The 22,942-nt window shown below is 40.7% G+C and overlaps 3 protein-coding genes and 1 long non-coding RNA gene across 10 annotated transcripts; 1 reads left to right on the forward strand and 3 right to left on the reverse strand.

The window, feature by feature from the left end:
• Window positions 1-151: 151 nt before the first annotated feature.
• LOC124204459 (ribonuclease Oy-like) lies at window positions 152-1,575 on the reverse strand. The gene is made up of 5 exons (XM_046601534.1): window positions 1,339-1,575; window positions 1,105-1,269; window positions 807-1,038; window positions 597-740; window positions 152-535 (listed from the first exon to the last, which is right to left on the reverse strand). The coding sequence occupies exons 1-5, from the start codon at window positions 1,422-1,424 to the stop codon at window positions 305-307; spliced, it is 858 nt and encodes a 285-aa protein (XP_046457490.1). The 5' UTR covers window positions 1,425-1,575; the 3' UTR covers window positions 152-304.
• On the forward strand, window positions 1,176-22,935 carry LOC124204461. 5 transcript variants are annotated; one of them, XR_006878891.1, is made up of 10 exons: window positions 1,176-1,290; window positions 16,282-16,604; window positions 20,340-20,580; window positions 20,649-20,731; window positions 20,802-21,194; window positions 21,270-21,427; window positions 21,778-21,918; window positions 22,032-22,163; window positions 22,220-22,377; window positions 22,445-22,592. It is a non-coding gene; the product is annotated as an uncharacterized LOC124204461 (long non-coding RNA). The 5 variants fall into 5 exon arrangements; XR_006878889.1 differs by having other exon boundaries at window positions 21,270-21,422; XR_006878890.1 differs by having other exon boundaries at window positions 21,270-21,379.
• On the reverse strand, window positions 2,227-7,608 carry LOC124204457 (speckle-type POZ protein-like). Of its 3 annotated transcripts, XM_046601530.1 has the most exons (3): window positions 7,365-7,574; window positions 7,157-7,302; window positions 2,243-6,995 (listed from the first exon to the last, which is right to left on the reverse strand). In XM_046601530.1, exon 3 carries the CDS (start codon window positions 6,956-6,958, stop codon window positions 5,762-5,764), a length of 1,197 nt encoding a protein of 398 aa, XP_046457486.1. In that variant the 5' UTR covers window positions 6,959-6,995; window positions 7,157-7,302; window positions 7,365-7,574; the 3' UTR covers window positions 2,243-5,761. The 3 variants fall into 3 exon arrangements, with proteins under 3 accessions (XP_046457488.1, XP_046457486.1, XP_046457487.1); XM_046601532.1 differs by having other exon boundaries at window positions 2,227-6,995; window positions 7,157-7,608; XM_046601531.1 differs by lacking the exon at window positions 7,157-7,302.
• On the reverse strand, window positions 8,035-11,808 carry LOC124204456. The gene is made up of 5 exons (XM_046601529.1): window positions 11,612-11,808; window positions 10,845-11,364; window positions 10,364-10,744; window positions 9,700-9,913; window positions 8,035-9,562 (listed from the first exon to the last, which is right to left on the reverse strand). Exons 2-5 carry the CDS (start codon window positions 11,349-11,351, stop codon window positions 8,862-8,864), a joined length of 1,803 nt encoding a protein of 600 aa, XP_046457485.1. The 5' UTR covers window positions 11,352-11,364; window positions 11,612-11,808; the 3' UTR covers window positions 8,035-8,861.
• Window positions 22,936-22,942: the final 7 nt, after the last annotated feature.

A 22,942-nucleotide genomic window follows, 5' to 3' on the forward strand; every position in this document is an offset into this window, starting at 1 on the left:
TTCCCATGGACACATCACATCAGACAACATGCACATGTAAAATAATAATATCGTAAAGAAACTATTGATCTTTTTATCTTTCAACATCTTCCATGACAAAGACGAATCCAAAAGAATCTCGTAATGTGCTTAAGACGCAATTGTCTGAAAATCAGAAACATGAATTTTTCTATTTTGGAGACCCAATTTTGACAAAGTGAGCAATTTACTTGAGACATGATACAAAACTAACAGGGAAGACTTATAGTTCTGAAAAAGTTGCACGGCTTTGCTGGGCAAAGAACAAAGAAGATGAAAGAACACTTCATGGATAAACATGCTTCAAGTTATTTCTCCTCTTATTGTGAAACATTCGCTTGTGTTGCCTGCTGGATTTGGTGAATGATGCTTTGCCGGGGTACATTATCATTTTGTTGGTGGGGCAGTTAGTAACACTCTGCAAGCCTGTCGATCTTTGACTATGTTTGCAGTCCACCAAAGTTAGATCTCGTTGAAAGCACAGCCTAATCTCTGACAGGTAAACATTTCCAGTATCCTATATTTAGAAAAGTTTCCATGTTATGGCCAGTGATGTTATAAGATTAAATTTGTTTTACTTTGTCAAATTCACAGCCAATCGTTGGAACAGCTCCTAAAGCTTCTTGAAGCACATTGTGGATCATTGTTACATTGTACCGAGTTGACATGGATGGAACAACCAGTTTCTGTGACAGTATCTTAGTTATATGGTAATTCTTCACCTGTAAGCATCATTATTTAAATAATTATGTTAACCTTAATTTCTTTAAAGTAATTTTCCAACTAACCCATTGAATTCCCTGATTGAAATAGAGTTCCTCTGAACCAAATTTGGGATCAAGGGCAGCACAGGTGCCGTGCTTCTCCCACTCGTGTTTCCACAAAGAATCGTCGGTGTCGTTTCCGTGAATGTTGGGCCAAACTTTGAGCAACTGAGGACGAAGAGTGCCGATCCTATCAGGATCAAAGACCCAAGTTCGGTTACAGAAGAAAGGTCCTTCCTTTCCCTCTTCATTTGGCCTGCAAGGTAAAAGAGAAATTTCAGTGTCAAACTTGTTTGCTTTAAATTAATGAGAATTTCTTTACCAGATGCCATGAATGGTCCAGACATGATTCTCTGGCAGAATGCAGGTATGGGCCGGCTTTCCTTCTTTCCAGATGAGGCAAGTCGTTACAGGCCAGTGAACGGTGAAGATGAGTGAATCCCAATCAGCCAAAGAGACATCAGTTCGGACGACATCAAACATCAACCTGCGGGACCACACAATTTCGGTAAGAAAACAAATCCAAGTCAATTTATATTAATGATTAAGAAACTACCTGGCGTGCACTGGTAGTTGTAACACAGCAAACATCCAAATCGCTAAGAGCCATTTGTACAAATCGAGTTTGACAGCTGAAGTCATGACAAAGGCGAAATGTCCACTGTGTCTTGTACTACGACTATGCCCCTTCTTTATTCGATGCGTACCCCGATTTTGCTTTATTTTTATTTCAGCGCCGTTGGCAGAAAGCCGCAACCAATCACAAAGGACTTTGGGTGTCACGTGATGCTCATGCGTCTGTTGGATAGTGGGTTCAATGGGGAATGGGTCATTTGAACAGGATCGTGTTGTTGTGGAACAAATACCAGAGTCAGTGTTATACGATGTAAGGTTACGTCATTTATAATTGAGTTCATCGCAAACGTCCCAGAATTTCGTTTCTTTTTTTGCTAAAATTTTTCTTTGGGCGTAGCGGGGGGAGGGGCTTTGACACTAGGGTATACTTGCACAAGTTCCATTTGATATCTAGCAGCAGACGGACAGCTCCATTTCTTATTTGCGACATTATTTCGACTATCTGGCTATTAAATGCGGAGCATTCTATTCTTTTTTGTATCAGTCAAAAAGCTAACCTAACCCTTGGACTGATTTAACAGCTTTTTTTACTGATGCGTTCCAACATTTAAGATCAAAATCCAAATTGTCATTCGAACCTTCGTACTCTTTAAGCGTTGACTTTTCTTTTCTAAGAGATCTTTCATAGATAAAGCGCTTTCTTTCATCATAGTCAAAATGTCACTTGGAGGCAAGTAACAATAAGTGGAAAGTGGCCCTTGTATCCCTTTCTCTTCTAGGAGCCGGATGATTTCCGGTTATTTTTCTTTATTATCGCATTCCTGTTGTAAATTAACAACAGATTCGTATAGCAGTTAGTTGAGAAGACAAAAGTCCAGCTTTTCAAATTATTTCTTATTTTTTTATTGAATAACAATTGCTAATGTGAAATTTTAAGAAATTTTTGCCAATATGCATTCTTGAATGTCACCCAACAAAGATGGACATTCCTGTTCCACCAGTTTCCATTTGTCTGTCGCCATCACCCGTTCTTTGTGTCGCCGGAAGTAGACGGCCGCTTCTTCCTTTAATTTCGCCAAATTGGGGAAATCGGCCTGAAGGAGAAGTTCGAGACAGTTGACGGGAGTCATTTTGTAGAGGAGAAACAGTTCGCACTTGTCCTTGAGTTGATCCAGCAGATATTTATCCGCCGCGATGAACAGGGCGACGGCCATCGTTTCCATGGTCTCTAAACTCAGTCGGCCCGTGTAGATGAAGCGCAGCAGCTGCTGGAACACGTCCGGCTCGACATCTTTGATTTCAATTTCGTTGCTCAACTTTTCTTTGGTCTCGTGCTTGAACATGGCCGCAAACACTTGGCATCTGGTCACTAAAATGAGTTTGTGGGCGGGAAATGGGCGGCCTCCGATTTTGAAAATGACGTCGCTGTTCTCCATACTGTCGAATAATTCTTCGAACTGAGTAGCCAATCCGTCGCTGCAGTTGAGTGCAATACCTGCTGGAGGATTGCTGGACGAATCGGGTGTCTTTCTCACGAGGGTACCGGTAAGAATCTCACAGCTGAAAGTGAGACGACCTGACCGATCGACCAACTGTCGACATTCAGATTTGAGCATTTCACATCCGGCCGGACGCGATGCCATTTTTTTTCAATCATTTCCATTTTCAATTGACGTCGTCAATCGGTCTGTCTTAACTTTGTGTACGGTGTTCACATGTTCGTCCATGGTTATTTGTAACACCCCGAATAGAATTGCTGGTCCGTTGTCAAACAATAGCAGTTTCCATTTACTTCCAGGAGATTTAAATGATGAATATAAACGTGAATCGATTGCTTCCCCACCTCCGTCTGTCGTTTGAAGGAACGGCACTTCAACGGACCAAAAGAAGTGGACTTTGACGATTTCACATCCGGTACTAATGCAATCCAAACACTTTGGCATTTTGTAGGGACCTGTAAGAGTTTGGAGTCAACGTTAGCCAACGAATGCACAGAAACTTTAATTTGAAAAGAAATTGAATGTATTTTTAACTGGAACGGTGTCTTGTGTGCTGCTTGTGTTATGAGATGAGGGTGAACAAGAGGCGAGTCCTCATCGTAAAGACTATCAGCAGACTGCGAACCAGGGTGTCAGTTAACGGTCGGATAACAACATTGGCAGTCGTATCATGAGCGAAGGTCTTTTACTGAGAATTATCCCCGTTTCTTGGAAGGAGAAAATGTTTGTGCGATTCTCCCTTCAAGGAGATTTACGTCATCAATGCCGGTTAATTGAATCCCTTGATGGAATATTCCTTATTCTCTTACGTCTAGTCTTTTCATGTATTGAAGACTTGTAGTCTTAGACGTCGCTGTTTTATTTTTATTGAAAAATACTTTATACTTAAAATTGTGCGTGGCTTCTCTTAAAAAGACGTTTTAAAAACAAATTTTATGCATTGTCTGGTGCCGTTTAAATAATTTAGCTTCGGTATATCATTTTCATTCTTCTTTTCATTTCTAGCAGTGACGTCAACGGTCGACTTGGTAAATGTCAAGTGGCGACTGTAGAGAGTCGACGATTGACAATGCTTCACCGCACATGATTCGCGATCCAGTGTCAACCATCACCTCTCCCGCCTTTTCCGGAAGTACTCTCACCTGATGAAGACTGGGCTTTGGGATTTGATATCCAGCAGGTCAGTTTTTCTGTTCGTTTTTTTTTTTTTTATCAAAAATCTTGGATGAACCTTCAGTGGAGGTTTGAAATTACAATCTTAATTTTTGAGGAGTTGAGCTATCCTCTCTCCTCCAAACACTATTTTGTGGCTGCCTGTCAGCTTTCAACTTAATTGTTTTATCAATTCTCGATTTGGCAGGTGCGTAGTGCAAATGACCTCAAGGAGAAACGATTTACGTCAGGAGAGGGGTGGGGTGGGTTAAATAAGAAAAATTTGAAAGAAGAAAACCAAACGAAAGAAAATGAGAAAATGAAAAAGTGGGCGTTTTAAAAAAATGTGTCCTTGATTTGGCCTGTTCGTGCCATTTTATTCAGTTTTCCCGAGCGACCTATAGCCTGTAACTCACATAATTCTGTTAAGATGTCGTTATTTTAATTGAATTAAGGCGTTGTCAGTGTTTTATTTTTTTAAAAAATGTTCTGTTGAAAGTTTGAACTCGTGTCGTCATTGTGGATGTGGTTTTTGTTGTGCCCGTCTGAATGGTCTGGCCATTTCACAACCGAATAAGATCATTATCGATTTTTATTTTGTGAGGTCCTTGATTTTAGTGACTTTGATCCTGCCTGAGAAGTGATGCTTGTAGTGGTAGACTAGCAGAGATCTTGCCGTAATGTTGTTAATAAGTGCGTGAGTAATTTGGCAAACTGACTAGCATTTGCTGACTGTGTTACACAGCCCAGAATGTAGCCGATCCTACCAAACTGTTGTCCCCAAGACTGCTGCTCTCTTAAATGCTGTCTAATGTCCAATCCAGAAATAACTTTTTTCAACAAATATAAATCTGGTGGTCTAGACAGAATTACCAGGGATTGCACTTCAGCTTCCGAACTACAAATAGATCTGGACATCAAACAATTCTTCCTCGAGGAAAAATAATCAATATAAACATTCGAGATGTTTCACATCATCTCACAAAGTGCGCTTTTCACACTTGCACGTAGTTGAATATTTTTTCTCTCTTCAAGTTTTCCTTAGAGATTGATTAAAATCGTAACTGGATGAGAGATCATTTTATCTTTCTCTTCGCCACCAGTGCTGGCAACAATGCTGCTATAGATCTTGATATTTAAACGTTGACTATTTGAAACTGTAATCGGCCGTAATCGTGCATGCGGCACGGCTGTCTCATAGAACTGATACGAACTGATATAACCAATAAACCATTCATAAAACACTGGCACTTGCTGGCGGGCTTCATGACAGCGTTCTCCAATGTAAAATGTGTTTTTAGTTAAATTGGCATTATTAGCTTCTTCGTTGATGTCTGATATTCCGTTTCTTTTCCCTATGCAGTCACGCTGGAAGTTATCTCCGTCGCGTGCCTCCCGCCTGCAGCCGAGTTCGATTGATGGTCGTACGTTCATCAGTATCCGGATGATCCTCATTCGCTCTGATTTGAGAATCATAGAGACTCATTCCAGAAAATCCTCGTCGCTGTTTCTCCAGTTCGGATCTTCGACATGGTGACCGAGCTGTCATTGCACTTTCAGGTTAGTTTTCACTTTTCACCGCATTTGTTTCTTTCTATTCCGCTGTTCCGTCCTGCCCAGTTGCTTCAACTTTATCTATCCGAATTGATTTAGTTTTTTGGAGATTTTGTTTAAATAGGACTAGAACACCTCAGACTAAGCTTTTTCTATGTTTATAGGGAAATTTATGGCATTTTTTTTTCTAATTGTGGTTTATTCTTGAATGTTATCACTTTGTTTTGTTATCACTTTGTCTACGAGCAATTTCTTCAGCTTTTTGAATTCTTTTTTTGGAGCGTTGCCCCACCTTTGCACGGCAAGTTGAAGTGGTGATTCGCCGTTGACGTCGTTGACGTGGATTTCAATATTTGCTCCTTTTTTTATCAACATTTTAATTTTCTCCAGTGAACGCGTGTAAAATGCCCAGTGCAGTGGAGTATAGCCATAGTTATCGACTTTATTGACAAATTCTAGATTATTTACTTTGTCAAGGAGCATTTTTAATGTATCAGTCGTACAATTTGACAGTTTTGCTGCTAGATGAAGTGGAGTTTCACCAAAAGAATTTGCTGCATTTACCGAATCCGGGTGTTCTTCCAGAAGTTGTCGCAACTTTTCTTTATCTCCATCCCCTAAAGCCTGTCGAAGCAATACGTTGATTGCGTTCTTATCGTCGTTCTGAATGGAATAGTTCATGACAGTCTCGTCATCCAACCCAGGCCGTCCAATAACAGTCGATGATAAACAATTAAATGCTCTCAGCTTTTTGTACCCGACGGGTGGTGTCCATTTTCCCCCTTCTGTGTTCAATTTTTCAAAAACAAACTCCGCAAACTGCCAACAATTGGACAAAAACAGATGGTATGAAAGGTAAATCTGACCAGCATTCCAAAAATATCTTAGTAAATTTTCAAGTGTTCCTTGGGCCGGAGCACTGGTTTCTACTTTCACTGTTTCAAGTCGCGAGATATTTTGAGTTTTTGTGTTGTCGTAGATGTACTTGGTGACGTCCTCTTCGTAAGGAGACTGTTGAAGAACAATATCTTCTCCATTCTTTTCAAAGGACCACCACATTTGTTTTTGTTGAGTGTCTTCAGTTTGAAAAACCGCGTAAGTGTGAGGTATCCATTCTGGAGTGTCATCCATTGGACAGGAGTAGACGTGAACGTTGATGATTTTGTCAGAAAGCGCGTTTTTCAAAATGTCGAGATTTGAGCCCCTAGTTGATGAGGCATAATACGTGAAATACGGATCGGAAAATTTCACGTCCAAGATGAAATCCTTGAGGAATGGATCAGTTATTTCGTGCTTGGTTTCGATATTGAGGTCAACGTACTGGACGTACAGCAATTTTCCGCTGGACTTTTTCCCTTTTGCCAAGTCCAATTTGTTTTTCATTTTAGAAAACATTTTCTTCTTTTATTTATTTTTCAAGGGTATTATTTGCCTGCCATGTACCAAACATGCGACATGAAAAAAAAGAAAAAAATCCGTTTGAATCAATTGAGTTACTTGTAAAAACAAAATCAAACAAAAGCAAATGAAACGTATGACGTAGTGACGTGTATACTGCAAGAATGAGCTAGTCCGCCCTTTTTCCCCATGTACCTGAGCAAATCTGCAGTTTGGAACAGTAGGTGAGCGATGTGAATCGTTTAACAGATAAAACCTTATCTCTGGCATCAAATTTAATTGGACAAAGAAACTTGTAAAACTCTACTGAGAACGACAGTGCATCAGAGATACGGAAATACCTGCAACCGATCACATCGTTAAACGACTGTTCAACTTAATTGTAGTATTTTACAACACTTACTGTGCAACGGAAAGAAATCGAAAATCAAACTGTTGGCAATACGGTATAGAGAAACTCTAAGACTGCAGGACCTCTGCTACGTATTTCGAACTAAACTATGTGCTTTATTATCTACTAAGGCTTGGTGGGTGTGGTTATTCCAAGTACACTACGCGTTTGACATCTTTTATGTGTGTTGGATTTGCAAGTCATTGCGCTGTCACGACGCCAGCTAGCGACACAACCTTGAATCCCGCTCCGAAGGGAGGAGAGAGGGGGGTTACTGCCTCCTCCTTTTTTCCCCTCCACTCGACAGTCGGAGATAGACCGCTCGTTTGGTGTGTGGCATATGGAAATGAGATAAGATACTTTCTTCACAAAATGTCCACTCTTTTGTTTTAACCATCTTTTCGTGGCGGCCTTTTTTCTTTTATTATTTTCACGCAATCAAGAGGCAAAAGTCCGGGTCTAAGCCCATAACCAAACGGGCCGACCCGTCACAAGAGAGAGAGAAAATCAAGAAGGAAAACGACCGGAAGAGTGAAGGAGGGATACATCATTTCCAGTGGGGAGCGTCGGTCGGTCGGTCGTCTATTTGGCGTCACGTCTTTTCTTTTTTTTTCCCCTCCCGCGTTCAATCCCCACCCACCAACACCAACAACCCACCAAAGAGCGTGAATCAATTTTCACGTTCAGCCAGCTGGTTAGATAGAGATATCGCTACCAACAACATTTTTTTTTTAATATTTCGATTCTATAGTTTCCGTCGACAAATATTAGTAACACACATGGTTGAAGATTTTTGTTTTGCTTGCTATTTAAGGCCGGCATGCTTATAGACACTAGACAATCTTTTGCCCAGTGTTTAAATGCAGACAAGCCACTCTGCGGCTAGTTTATCTTTATACTATTTGAGCGTCTGCTGTTGTCCCGATGTTTGTTGATTGAGTAACGCACCAGTTACGTTCGAGTTACGACTGCAAAGTGGATGGCGGTTTCTCCTGAAGCTTTGTGCGTTGGCTGTGCTGCTGGGTCTTCTGGGAATTTTTTGGCACACGTGAGATGAAATATCCTTATATTTGTCCAAATTGACAAACTAACTTGGTTAGCAATTGGTATTTTGGACCATCTTGACATTGTAGTACATCTGGTGAAGGAGAACATTTGTATTGCAGACGCCACCACCAGGGGTACAATCAAATCAGCATCTTTATCGGGTATAGTAGACTAACATCCGCATTTGCATCCAATAGTTTGACAATTAAAGTTTCAGATTTCAATGGTATTGTACAGTTGGGGGGCAGTTCTTCTACATCAATCCTGCGCGTCTAGATTCGCTTCAGGTTTTCCCAGAATGATCTCGAACAAATTTATGGGAATACTCGACCAGAAGGCGACCAGATGAATGGCTGCAAGTGGAAAGTGGCTGTCCAAAAGTAGAAGAGTAGTTTAGCCGAGTTAGTTGGCGGAGAAAAATGGCAAATTTGTGATTTTGAGAGATATTAGAAGAGGAGGAATTCAATGCACTTCCTCCATGGTAGACAGCTTCTGTTTGATTTCGTTTTCTAGCAAGTTCAATTTTTCAGACAAGTCGTCAATGGCAATTACTGCTGGATGGTTGTTAGTCCAGGAATTCACCAGGGAAACGATTTCAAACACGACCATACCAAAGTTGAGTGCTATAAAAGATCCCTCAAGGACTTTGCCAAGTACGGTCGCCCCAGTCCTGGCAACTGCAAAGATATTCTTGACGGCTGCTGTTTCGACTGCGGTGAGCTCGCTCAGCGTTTTAGTGATGACGTAGGACGTGCCTCCTGTGGCTGTTGTGGTTAATGTGCCGACGGATTTGGCAATTTCGATTGTTCGGTACAGTTCACCAGCCATTGCGAAGGCGGCCACATTTCCCTTGGCACTGTGGGCTAGCGCGCAATTGCCAAGTTGTTGTAATAGGGAAACCGACCAATTTTCGTCCAATCCGTGGCTTTGTTTCAACCACTGGACGATTGTCCAGTACTGGGCCAGACTCATTTCTAGTTCCTCGAAGCGCTTTTGAAGACTAGAAGCTAAATTGGTGATGGTCTTGAGATATCCTTTGGTCCAAATTTTGTCAGCCAAATCGGCGCCTACATTGACACCCGTTCCGGCCACAGTGGCAGCCAAGCCACCAAATGTCAACACTAAAGACACTCCTCCAGTCACGAAAGCCAAAGCACATCCACCTTTGAATGAATGAAAAAATATAATCATTTTAAAATAAAATTAATTGAATTATTCGTTAGCCATATCTTGTAATGTGGTCATTTCGGTTGAATTTTGGTCATTTTTAATTTAGTGCGCATGCTGGGCTTTTCCATACCTATAGCCAATCCGACACCGACAGCGTTAGTCGCCGTTCCCACTGTTTTGCTAATGTTGATATCCTGTTGAAATTTCTCCACCTCCATTTTCAGATCGCTTAGCGTTTTTCGAATATTGTCGACATCGGTCAACATGCATTTCATTTTCGCTATGGCATCGTGACGTGCCGTGGCACCTTGAGCAAGCATACGGGTATCGTTATTCGCCATTCTCTAAAGGATTGTCAAATAAAAAAGATGAATTAGCGTTTATTATGCACAAGCAAATGATGTAGATGTAAAAAAAAATAACTTTGAGTCTGTCACGGTGTTGTGCAATGGAGATTTAGTCGCGAATCATTACATAAACTGTCTAAATACATCATCATAACTTGAAACTTAATTTTAAAAGTCTACTGTGTTACGTATTGTTATTGGCACGATACTTCCATAGGATAATAACAATTTCGTAGAGCTGTTGGCCAGCAACGTTAAGACAATAGTATAGTGTTTTCACTTTTCTTCCTTGCTGGAACTCTATTTTTAAAACCCTCTGCGATCAATTCTATATGCACAGTCAAAGACAGACTGATGACGTCATGCGGCACTATGTTGTTTCTTACTTCAACTTTGTCACTTTTTTTCTTTTTGAATTAAAAAAACAAACAAACAAAACATAAATACCAAAATGTCTTTTGTCTCCTGCAGCGATTTCGTCGGCATGACTGACAACTCATCGAAAAAGGACTTGAAATTCGTCATTCCGTTTTTCCATTCATTGGGTGACATGTTGTCCTCTTCATCTTGGTTATTAACGTAAATGGCGCCGTTGTTGAATTTTTGATAGCACGGCAATCCCTTGGAGTCCGTCTGACAGGCAAGTTTGGCCTCTTTGATGGCATCCAAGACTAGTGGTTTTCTTCCATCACAAAAGGTGACGAGGAATCGGATATTTTCTTTAACGCCATTGGCGAACATACCATCAATCACACTGAAAATGTATTTTTGCGATTGCGTGAGACGGGCCAGTGGGGATTGGACGACGAAGCCGACGGCTTCCAATTCCTTGTTGATAAATAAGCATATCAACATTATCCATTAACGAAATCAATTTTCTCACTGAAGATCACAGAATGAATTTAAAAAAAAGGGAAATAGACGCTACCTCGATGCCCTTATCATCTTTAAAGAGCTGTTCGATTCCCGAAATGATTTCCCTTTCTCGTGCAATTCCTCCGGTGTCGCCAAATCCCGGCGTGTCGACGATAGTCAGCGAAAATGGAATGCGGAATCCGTCTTGACAGTGCAGGTCGTAGACAGTGACTTCTTGGGTTTGACTGTGAGCTTGCGACCCTCCTCTGACCTCTTCGTCGACGAGAATAAAGCGGAATGGATCGTCCCATTCGACACCCAGGACGTAATTGACCATGGCGTTGATCCACGTCGTCTTTCCCGATCCCGTGGCTCCCATCAACAGAATTGTTTTCTTCGTTTGACATTTTAATTGGTTGGGTTTGCCGAAAGAGAATCGCTTGACTATGGCGGATGCCTCCGAAAAGTTGGAGGAATTTTCCAATGGTAATTTGCACAACTTCATCTGATTCTCGTGTCTGAAATCGGTGCATTGATGTGCGATGGAAATGGCCAGTCTCTCTGTTCTTAAGTGAGACATTTCAATTCACTTACTGCAAATAGGAAGAAAATAAAGATTTTTTAATTAATACTCGTTTTTATTTGTTCAATAACTCGATATTGAACACCGTAGTCAAATATTTCATTTTTTATTTGCTTTTTTTATAATCATTCTTGTCGTGAGTTACGACTGACGAAAGCGATTGTAAAATCGTAATTCAAACGGAACAAATCCTGCAGAATGTTAACGCGTGCTGTTACAGAAACCTATATAGGATGACAATTTGATAGGGTAATTACCAAACAATATTATGCAGCTCTCTTCTGTTGGGCTCACAATCAAAGTCTGTACGTATCGTTTCGAACTCGGTTACCGTCTGACTGTGTTACACAGCCAGAATGTAGCCGATCCTACCCAACTGCCATCCACTAGACTGCTGCTCTCTTGAATGCTGTCTAATGTCCTGTCCAGAAATAACTTTTTAAACAAATATACAGACAGCTGGTGCTGGTCTAGACACAATTGCCAGGGATAGCAATTCAGCTTGCAAACTATAAATAGACCCAATCGAACGATTCTTCTTCGAGGAAAAATAATGAATAAACTTTTGAGTTCGTCTCACAAAGTGCGCTCTGCACACTTGCATACTTGACAATTTAAAATCAATCCTTGGTTGAACACGATCGAAGCTAAGCGGCTGTTAAAATCGTAACTGGTCGGGACGATTTGATTTTCCTCTTCGCTACCAGCGGCAACAATTTTGCTTTGAATTCTGATAATTTTAAAACGTTGACTATTTGAAACTGGAGACACCGCATAATCGTGCATGCGACTGGCTCAGTGTTCTCCAATGCAAAATGTGTTTTTAGTTAAATTGGCATTATGAAATTCTTCGTCGATGTCTGATATTCCGTCTCTTTTTCCTTTATGCAGTCGCGCTGGAAGTTATCTCCGTCGCGTGCCTCCCGCCAGCAGGATCCAGATTATCCTCATTCACTCTGATTTGGGAATCATTGACACATTACACGAAATCCTCTTTGCTGTTTCTCCAGTTCGCATCTACGACATGGTGACCGAGCTGTCATTGCACTTTCAGGTTAGTTTTCACTTTTCACCGCATTTCTTTCTTCCAGTCCGCTGTTCCGTCCTGCCCAATTCCTGCTTCTTCATCAAATCAATCCGAATTGATTTTGTTTTGTTGTTTTTTTTGGAGGGAGTTTTCTTATCAATAGGACTAAAACCTCAGACTGAGCTTTTTTTACGTTTACAGGATAATTTATAGTCCGTTCATAACTTTTTTTTTTCTTATCACGGTTTTTCTTGGGTATGCTCTAGAGTTAAGCCGCTTGAATTGCATATGCATGTAGTCGAGTTTTGACACTTCCCTAGGGAACTAGTGTCTGTTTTCTGAACTATTGGGAATATTTATCAAGATTCATCTTCTTCTACCGTCCCACTTATCTGTATATTTGATACCAGATACTTATACAGACAGTTTGGTTCATCAAGCATGTAAATCAAGAATCCGGAATTGAAATCGAATAAGGCCATTTTTTTGTTCGTCAGCAGATCGACTTTTAGACCCTCTCCTGTCGAAATCTTTCTTTCAGTGATTTCTGATGGCATATAATGTGTGCCGACTGTTTTAACAATCTCTACCTATTATATTGCTCGGCCAAATTCACGGTCTGCTACTTGGGAGGCAGCCTCACTTCCCGTGTATAGTCATTGCGGTTTGTGTATTCTACCTCAAAATGCTTTCATTAGGCAAACCGACAAATTTTCGTTCAATCCGTGCCTTTAATTCAGCCGTTGTGGTTTGCGGCCAAATTTTTTTAACATTTCGTCGTAAGATATTTTTTTTTCATAGATTGCGTTTGCGATATTTCACCGATTAGTGATTTCATGGACGAAATTTTCTCAGGCCTGTACTTTGGTTGATTTTTCGGTATTAACAGACAGCAAGTTGAAAAATCGGCCGAGATGACGTCACCATCAAACATGGCTGAGAAATAAAATCCAGTATTGTTGGTGGCTTGGTGCTGTGTAAAATTAAGGTCCCTATTTTGCTTATCGAATTATCAATGAAAAACCTGTGCTTATGCTGACTTTGACACTTTGAATTTCCGCGATTTATTTTGGATTTCCGTAAATCGTTATCAGAAGATTCAGCAAACTGTTATTACTAGTATAGAGATTTTTAATTCTATTCCGATCTGGAAGAGGAATGATGGTTGTCCAAAGAAGTTTTATTTTCTTTATCAATAGTCGTGAATTCAGATTTAAAATGATTTTGCAACTCTTGTTTTTCGAAAATGAAACCGACAATGTCGTCTGCTAAATCAGTCTCGTTCTCGACAGTCGACTCACCACACAGACACCATCCCAGGAATCGCTCTGAAGATGATATAACAGAGATTTACTCATTTACAGTTGACTAAATCATCAGCTAACGAACTATACAGCCGTCACACAGGTTGACCTCATTCTCCCTGCTGTTAAAATCGGCTTATCCTTGTTTCCTAGTGCATATGCAGGTTAGTTTTATTTTTCAACCATATTTTTCTTCAGTTTGCACCCAACACTTTCATCCAGTTCCTTTCCGTATAACCGTTAGTGTCGCATTGGTCGCCGCTCATACCCTATTTGACATCGGGGAGTCTTTTTCAAAAGCAGTTATCTTTAGATAACATTCCCTTTCTCTACGTTCACTGCTCAAATGTGAGTTGTGAGGCAACGGGTATATTGCTGTTTGCTCTATTTCATTTAGACTGTGTTGGTTATAGCTTTTCAGTGAGAGATATTTGATTATTCACAATCCCATTGATTTTTTTTTCTTTTTAATGAATGACTGTTTAGTTTTTCATTTTTCAAAACTGCGATAGTTTTTTCATCACTTGCCAATTTAGACAGTTACATTTTCCTAGTGCAGCGTAGGTTATTACTTGTGCCTTGTTCAAGATAGAATAGGTAAAAACAAATCGAATCTGTTGCAACAATTAGAAACAAAGACAATCTCAAAAATGTTCAATCCCTCCTTTTTGTTTTGTTTAGCTTCTCTTCCAGGCTCTTAAAGATTTTTTTCCCCCGTTTCCCTTCAGACCCCCGAGATGAAATCAAGTCGACGGTTATTTCACCTGTGTGGTATGAGTTGCATCCTTAAAACGTTAAACGAAGCCGTGCGATTTCAGGATTTTTGAAGCCAGGGAAGTAACAATAAAAAGTTGAAAGTGGCCCTTGCATCCATTTCTCTTCTAGTGGTCGGATGATTTCTGGTTATTTTTCTTTATTACGGCATTCCTTTTGTAAATTAACAACAGATTCGCATAGCAGTTTTTAGTTGAGAAGACAAAAGTCCAGCTTTTCAAATTATTTCTTATTTTTTTATTAAATTCCCAAAATTAATTTACAAATGATGAATTGTTATTGAATAACAATTGCAAATGTGAAATTTTACGAAATTTTGGCCAATATGTATTCCTCAATGTCACCCAACAAAGATGGACATTCCTGTTCCACCATTTTCCATTTGTCTATCGCCATCACCCGTTCTTTGTGTCGCCGGAAGTAGACGGCCGCTTCTTCCTTTAATTTCGCCAAATTGGGGAAATCGGCCTGAAGGAGAAGTTCGAGACAGTTGACGGGAGTCATTTTGTAGAGGAGAAACAGTTCGCACTTGTCCTTGAGTTGATCCAGCAGATATTTATCCGCCGCGATGAACAGGGCGACGGCCATCGTTTCCATGGTCTCTAAACTCAGTCGGCCCGTGTAGATGAAGCGCAGCAGCTGCTGGAACACGTCCGGCTCGACATCTTTGATTTCAATTTCGTTGCTCAACTTTTCTTTGGTCTCGTGCTTGAACATGGCCGCAAACACTTGGCATCTGGTCACTAAAATGAGTTTGTGGGCGGGAAATGGGCGGCCTCCGATTTTGAAAATGACGTCGCTGTTCTCCATACTGTCGAATAATTCTTCCAATTGAGTAGCCAATCTGTCGCTGCAGTTGAGTGCAACACCTGCTGGAGGATTGCTGGATGAATCGGGGGTCTTTCTCACGAGGGTAACAATCTCACAGCTGAAAGTGAGACGACCTGACCGATCGACTAACTGTCGACACTCAGATTTGAGCATTTCACATCCGCCCGAATGCGAATCCATATTTTCCCAGCTAGAATTATTTATATTTGTAATAGACATCGTCAATCGGTCTGTGTTAACTTTTTGTTCTGTGTTCACATGTTCGTCTATGTCCATCGTTTTTTGGAAGGCCGTGATTAGAATTGCTGGTCCGTTGTCCAACAATAGCAGTTTCCATTTACCATCAGATTTCAATGATGAGAATGAAGGTGACTTGATTGTTTCCCCACCACCCTCCCCACCAAGGAACGGCACTTCAACGGACCAATAGAATGTCACTTTGACGATTTTACATCCGGTGCAAATGCAATCCAAACGTTTTGGCATTTTGTAGGGGCCAAACTCTGTCCACCCTATAAAAGTGTGGAGTTAACGTTAGCAAGCGAATAAACTGAAATTTGTATTAACAAATGGAATTTAACGTCTTGAAATAGAATGCGTAACCAATTACTGTTTGATGATGGTTCCTCCTACTGGTGTGGTATGTGCTGCTTGTGCAATGAGATGAGGGTGAACAAGATGCGAGTCCTCATCACCAAGACTTTCAGCAGACTGCGAACCGGAGTCATCGTCGTTTTGTGATGGAAGGTCATTTATTTACTGAGAATGGTCTCCCCGTTTCTTGGAAGGCGAAAGTGTTTGTGCGAGTCTCTCTTCAATCAAATCAACGTCAGCCGGTTCATTCCTAATTCACTAGATAGATTTGCACTATTTTTGTTATTCAAAAATGGTTTATTTCAAATTGTTTAGTTGTGGCTCCAGTAATACGCTTGATGTTCGTTTGAATAATTTTGCGTTGGCATTACATTTGAATTCTTATTTTCGTTTCCAGTGGTGACGTCGTCGGTCGACTTGGTAGACGTCAAGCGACGATTTTGATGGTGTAGGAGTCGACGATTGAAATTTTAAGCGTCTCATTGGCTGCTTTCTGCTACATCTGCTTCGTCAGCTTCTCCGCAAATGATTCAGGATTCTCCCTCCTTTTCCGGAAATTCTCTCACCTGATGAATATTGGCTAAAATCTTTGCTCAGCAAATATTTTCATGTCGAGCACCGAAAACGGAATTAGCCGATCCATCTGACTCCGTCCGTCCTCCTTTAATGGCGGATTGAACAAGCCGACGAGATTTCAGCACTACGCTCATTACCCGACAAGTAAGTCGCGAATCCTTCTTTTTTTTTGTTTATTGTAACTAGCTCAGTTAATTACGAAAAGTTTCTTTGGTGAGTTTCCTGTCAAGTGGCCTAGAGTATGTCATTTTCGAATTCATCGTTGAATCGATAATGAATGTGACAGTTGGTTAATTGGCCGTGGTGCCTAGGTAGCTATTAACGTCTGTTGTCGACCACCATTTTCCATCTCGTTATGTATCATCGAGCTCTTCATAATGTCAGAGTTGTAATTTCGAAATAATAGACGTAATTGTCTATTCATTTACCATTACCGTTATGCAGGCAGCATGCAGCAGTAGTCAGGAATAGCTTACGTCAGACATTTTTGTTGACGGGGGAGGGTAACAAAAAATCCATGATGGCCGCACTACTTTCTCACCCCACCATTCTCATTTGACTCGTGCGGGGTTTAGCCCTCGCTTTCTTATTCTTCTTTCAGTTCGAGTTCAGTTTCATTCGTAGTGCGGATAGGTTAAAGACTCTGGAGTGCGTTTTCCTTTTGCATTTTGATTTTCGTTTTATGTGGCCGTCTATTAGGCCGCCGAGACAGTTTGAAGCAATGCCCTTTTTTCAAATGATTTCTCCCTGCTCAATTGTTCCGTTGTTCGTGTCTGTGACTTGGTGATTTCTCTGGAAATTGAGTTGTAGTAGCTGATTGGCAAGGGTCGGGACATGGTGAGTGACGTCTTTTATTTGCTGATTCCAGATTTAATTTGGTCGTGTGGCGTTTTGATTCGAGGTGACTTTGTGCTACATTTCACGAACGTTTGTTTTTTCTCATTCAATCGATTGCCGAGCTACGAAAATGTTTACTCGTCATGTAGTCCCTCTTTTCTCTGCCAAAACCACCTACAGTTTGAACAAAGTTTTGACGCACGTACAGGAGCTAATGAATGGGTCAAATGAGGAAGTAAAAATGGATTGAACGATTCGATAATGACCCTTTATTAATGTTGACTATTCATTTTGGTGGTGGTGGAGTCGGTTGAGCTAGTATCAGTTTAACGAACAAAGATCTTTGTTTCGTTGGAAACCAACAAGAAACCAGAATTGCCCCATTTGATTCCCCAAATCTATTAAAGCATGCTGGCATCAATCATGGTCGTCTCTCCTCTTCCAGTGAGACGCATTTACAAATTATTTTGCTTATCCCACTCGTCGATCGATCGGAATCACCGAAAGTGATTGTAGTTAAAATTTCCATGGCGAATTAGAAAAAAGAGTGATTTCATTATTTTATTCAGTAATTTAGAGGTTTAACATGTACACAATATTACCACATGCCTTTCATACTATTATAATTACTAGTTGCGTGTAGAGCATGCTTAATTTGCACCTTCCAACACATTTTGCAAGAATTAGACTTGTATTTGCTTCTTAAGAAATCTGTCTCAATCTTCTATTATGTCATAGGTCATCTTGGCCAGCGGTAATAGTTCCTCCAAAGTCTTGATTCTTTCAGCCGATCCTTTTTGACATTCTCTCTTCTCGTTTTCGATCATCATCCGGATGTACTCGGGAGTCGTGAGCGGATTGCCGGCATCCTGCTTGAGACAGTTGTTTAATTCCTTGATCATGTCTATGCTTTTAACAATATCCTTTTTCAGGAGGTCGACGTCGTTTCTCAGAGCTGTCACCAGCTCTTCGGCGTCCATCTTCTCTCCCTTGGCCTTTTCGTATTTTTCCCGCATCTCCTCCAGCGTGTGCGTCTCCTCCACGTTTCTGCCGTTCCAGCGGAATTGTCCTTTTTCGTGCTCTGTGCTTAAACAGTTGCAAATTCTACATACCGGGTCATTTGCTTCATTGGCCGCATGTTGAATAGCAAGCGCAAGCCAATTGAAGATTGGAATGGCAGCTGATGCCTCTGTAATTTCGTAGAATGCTTCACAGTGTGCTAATTCAGTACTGGGATGGCAGTGGTCCTGGCAAGTCCTCTCGCAAATTTTGCAGCTCAGCGCGGTGGAAGGGACAGGATCTTGTACGTACTTGGCGACTTTCACTTTTATTTCAAAGTTTTGATTGGCGTCCACTTCCATTTTGTGCAACTCGATGAAAGCTTCTTTCTTTAGCAGCTCCTCCATTTGAGTCAAATGTTGTGGGATGACGTCCTGCATCCACTTGAGTTTCATTTCCAATTGGTGTCGGTTTTTCAAAAATCCTTCGGTCATTTTCAGCGATGTGCCATATGTACGATAATGCAAAACTAAAGTGCCACTTACGAAGCGGAGTTGGTAGTTAACCAGCAAGAGGCGAGGGCTAAAGTTTAACTGATTGCGTCGAAGGCAGATTTGCGACTGACTGTTAGTCCATTCAATCCCATTGCTTTTGTACTAGTTTTTCGTCGAAACAGGTTTTAACCGCGACGCCTTAAGCTGTGCCCATTTTCCCACCGGTTGCCAAGTCAGAATAGTGTACTTCCCTATTCCCATCGTGTTCATGATCACGTCACAGATCGAGGAGGAGGGAGGACTAAAAAAGGTTTCGTCATGGTTGATATTAGAGTCCTGGGAAAAAATTCCCCATTTCGTAAGCTATCGGGAAAAACAACAATCAGAAGGTCGTAACTCATAAAATTCGCATATTGTGGCAAAGAATCAAGCTGCTGTATCTCCATTCAGGTTTATTGTCCATTGCTTTTTACACTTTTTTTTAAAGTTTCTCAACCAAATTTAAAAATGTTTCGATGTTCGAATGTTTCGAACTACTTGAAATGACTAATGTTGAATTTGAACCGATCAAAATGTTTTAAGAAAGATGTACTTGTTTGATGTAGTCCAATCCCATATTTTCCCAGTTTGGCTCGAAACCTATTTAGTCATTCTAACTAGTCAGTTTCATTCCATTCATTAAGAGAGAAAAAATCTGACGAAGTTGTAAGATGAGGGTTTATCAGTGACGTCATTTCTCCTTGTAGTAATTCAGTGGCTGTTCCGCTTTTGTGGTGGGATAAAGGACTAAGGGGTTTTCCGTTTTTAGATACATGACACATTCGCCTTAAGGAAAACAACTTTCACTAAGAACCAGTTTGGCGGGGAATCCTATTCCCCCTACCGCCATTTCCCTTAAAATCGTCAAATGCTAAACATTTCAAGGAAGCTCCGAAACAAGGGAAATCTTCCGAACATGGCAATACAACAAACAACAGTGCGCTTTCAAGTTTTGGTCGTCAATGGATACGCAGATTTGAATTTTTATTAGGTCAATGACGTTTCGCCATCATTATGACGTCATTGTGAGTTGTGAACAAAAAAGAATGGACTCAACTGGAAGACCGTGGAAGACATCATTTCATATTCTTTATTAACAAGGCGACACCACTGATTTTTCAGATATCTCAGTAGATGACCAGTTCTCAGCAGCAGTCTCATGATTAGGGTATACGTTGGAGATATAAATGTTGACATTAGTCATGACTCGCTTATTATGAGACAGCATCGTCGCGTATCAAGCTATCCAATCTGAAAATTAAAAGCGACACATACGGCCCTATCGGTATTTCGTTGATTCGTTTCTCTTGGTTTTACAAATGAAAATTCTAAATCTAGAGAACATAAAGGCCTCCTTCCTCCTGTGTTGAACGTTTGCCTTTGAATAATTTTGCGCCGATTCCTCCTTTTTTTTAAAAATCTTTTGTTCAAATTTCTCGTCGCAATCGGTCGATTCAGACGATACGAAATTGTTAGTTGAGATGCGCTGAATTGTTTTTTTCTATTTCAGTTCACTGATGCTGGGCTGGATGCGTGAATGGCGGTGTCGACGGCAGAATATCCGCATTCCTGTAATCATCAATTTGTTGCGGCTAACCGGAGAATGGGAAGAAGAGGGAGAAAGAGAAGAAACCAAATTCACCGAAAATGGACATCTAATCAAACTGGTGTTAGATAATACATTTTCGATAGTTAACTGTATCGAACGTTTTGCCTTCTAGAAGATGAAGACTATTTCAAAACAGACACTGGTAACATTCGTCTCTGTTGGACATTTTTCATTTGATTATTAATTTTATTTATTGGCCTTATCTCTCAGACCGTGTCCGCCGCAACGGCAGCGAATCGTTGGCGATTGTCGAGTCCCATTCGTTCACTTCGGGGCGTGGAACAGCGATTGAGGTAAAGGAACGAAACGTTAATCGCTTTACATTGGAACAGCAGTTTTTGACCTGATAATTACATTTAACAGGATTTTGTGGCGAAAGTATTTGTATCAGGTGGTTTATGTGCAGCTCAACAATAGGGGTGACGTTGGCTCAAGCAGCAACACTCTCAAGTCTCAACAGCCAGGAGCGCCGGATAGCGGAGGCTCGTTATCGTCTCTGGCTCTCGACCGTTGTGGAAAGTGTCACCAGTTTCTCTTTTCCCGCACGGAATCGATTCTTCTGATTGGGTCGATCTACTACGCAAAAACGACCAACAACATCAGTAGCCGGCGCAGTAACGTTAGAAAACTTCCAGGAACTCCACCCAGACCTGAACCTTTGGCTGTTTCCGATTGGTAGACCACGCAATCTCCAGCCACTTTGGAGATTTATCTCGCATGTCGGACATGTCATGGGAGAAGGAACTGCTTTCTCCGGTAGCCAAACTTAAAAGAAACTAATCATCGCTTTTGAAAAAAAAAAACCGCTTATAAATTTGTTTTCTTTTTCAGAGGCACCTGGTGGAGAAACTTCGTACTACCTCATGCAAACTCATTTCCTCTGTCGTCTGCTATCTTCAAGCGTGGCCGACTGGCCGTGGCTTTCAAGTTTCAACATGGTGGTACGATCACTCTCGTTCGTGTTCTTTTGTGGATATTAAAAATGTCAAGTATCTTTTTTTTATTACTGCATTTAAAATTGTAACACAGTGACGCTGTAGTTGTGTATTTCTCTAAAGTTTCCACATGTAAGACTAGAGTAGATTTTTCATCAATGGGGGAGGGGGGTCCGAGCGATCACTTTGCTTGTCAACTTGGCAATTCTTTCGATATTGTTTTTGCTTTTATTAAAATTTATTTTCAAAAGAGTAAATTGTGCAGAATGAATGAGCCAATGGCATCTCCCTTTCATTTACTGGAAATGCAGTTATTGTAAACAAGTCAAGTTAATGTGTCGTTGGATGATTTCATTTCCATGAAGCTGCAAATAATGGCATTTATCTATTTCAAATCTATTTAGGCTTCCTCATACTGATGTTTTTGATTTGGAGTGGTGGTGTCGTGGAGATCTTGTTGCCTGATCTTGTTTTGGATCATTTTGGTCACATTTTCTTAGGAGAAACTGGATCGGAAAAATGGACAGCCTAAAGAAAGCATCCAGGTGAGCCAAACTGGCATGACTCCTGATTGAAGGTCTGCAGTTCAAGTTTTTGGGAATTTTATTTCTAATTGTTGATTTTGATTGAACTTTGACGGGTCTTTAATAACAAATAGACGAGCGGCAACTTTGTCCCGTTGGAGATTGGCTGGTTGCCATGATTGAAGCCGAAGTCTAGTGGCAGTTTTTGGACGCCGCCCATGGAAAGAAGAATTCTTGCTTTAACAATTTCATGGCACTATTCTCACGTAAGATTCACCCTTCAAAAAATGTAACGACTGGACTGAATGAAACCTTTTTGTAGATTTTAGCATTGCCTACATTCAAGCAGTGTCCTTAACATCGGCTGCGTTGACTGAATGGGTGTGGTTGACCGCCATGTTTTGCAGTAGAATGGCACCGTCCGTTTGTACCTGATGTCAGTGAGGTTCCACGACGAGAAAGAGAGGCCGATTAAATGAGGTCAGTTGCCCTTTATCCCTATTCGTGACATTTATTCATCTAAATTAATTCTTTATTTTTTTTATAGGTTTAGTGTTTTATGGTCGCGAAGTTGCTGTCCGATGTGGCACGTTGTTGAAGCCTATGCTGGTGAAAGATCTTTCTACATAAAGTTCAATTGGCCGTTCCTTGGTGCAGATGTTGTGTTACCGAAGTTGCATCATATTTTGTTAAATTGTCATCGTGACTATTGCAGTTTACCTTTTATAAGTTCAGAAGCAACAACAAAAATATGGGAAGTTTTTGTCAACAAATAATAAACATGTTTTCGGGATTGGGAAAGGAAAGTGGAGGAAGTTGAAGGGGGTTATTTCAAGTTTGGAAAAAAAGGCAGTGTCTGTAACCCTACAAACATATCCACACCAATTAATCTCCAAGCCCGACTAACTTAAACCTTCCAATTCTTCAAAGCTCACAAACATACACCTACCAATTCTCAAATTTATACCCTAAACCACATGAACCAATGTTTAACCCTAACAATGTGATGTTTATAATAAATAAAAAAGAAAAATCTCATAAAATA

The sequence above is a fragment of the Daphnia pulex genome, chromosome 10 (genome assembly GCF_021134715.1).
Source record: "Daphnia pulex isolate KAP4 chromosome 10, ASM2113471v1".
Taxonomy (NCBI): domain Eukaryota; kingdom Metazoa; phylum Arthropoda; class Branchiopoda; order Diplostraca; family Daphniidae; genus Daphnia; species Daphnia pulex.

Bases quoted from the DNA above. Each gene is read 5' to 3' on its own strand.
- LOC124204459 (XM_046601534.1), bottom strand. From the start codon at position 1,424: ATGACTTCAGCTGTCAAACTCGATTTGTACAAATGGCTCTTAGCGATT. The intron at 741-806 runs GTTAGTTGGAAA...TGATGCTTACAG, and splicing joins TCAATCAGGGAATTCAATGG to GTGAAGAATTACCATATAAC. The intron at 536-596 runs GTAAAACAAATT...TTCTAAATATAG, and splicing joins TTGGCTGTGAATTTGACAAA to GATACTGGAAATGTTTACCT.
- LOC124204457 (XM_046601531.1), bottom strand. From the start codon at position 6,958: ATGTTTTCTAAAATGAAAAACAAATTGGACTTGGCAAAAGGGAAAAAG.
- LOC124204456 (XM_046601529.1), bottom strand. From the start codon at position 11,351: ATGTCTCACTTAAGAACAGAGAGACTGGCCATTTCCATCGCACATCAA. The intron at 10,745-10,844 runs GTAGCGTCTATT...TTTATCAACAAG, and splicing joins AAGATGATAAGGGCATCGAG to GAATTGGAAGCCGTCGGCTT. The intron at 9,914-10,363 runs GTATTTATGTTT...ACAATCCTTTAG, and splicing joins AGGAGACAAAAGACATTTTG to AGAATGGCGAATAACGATAC.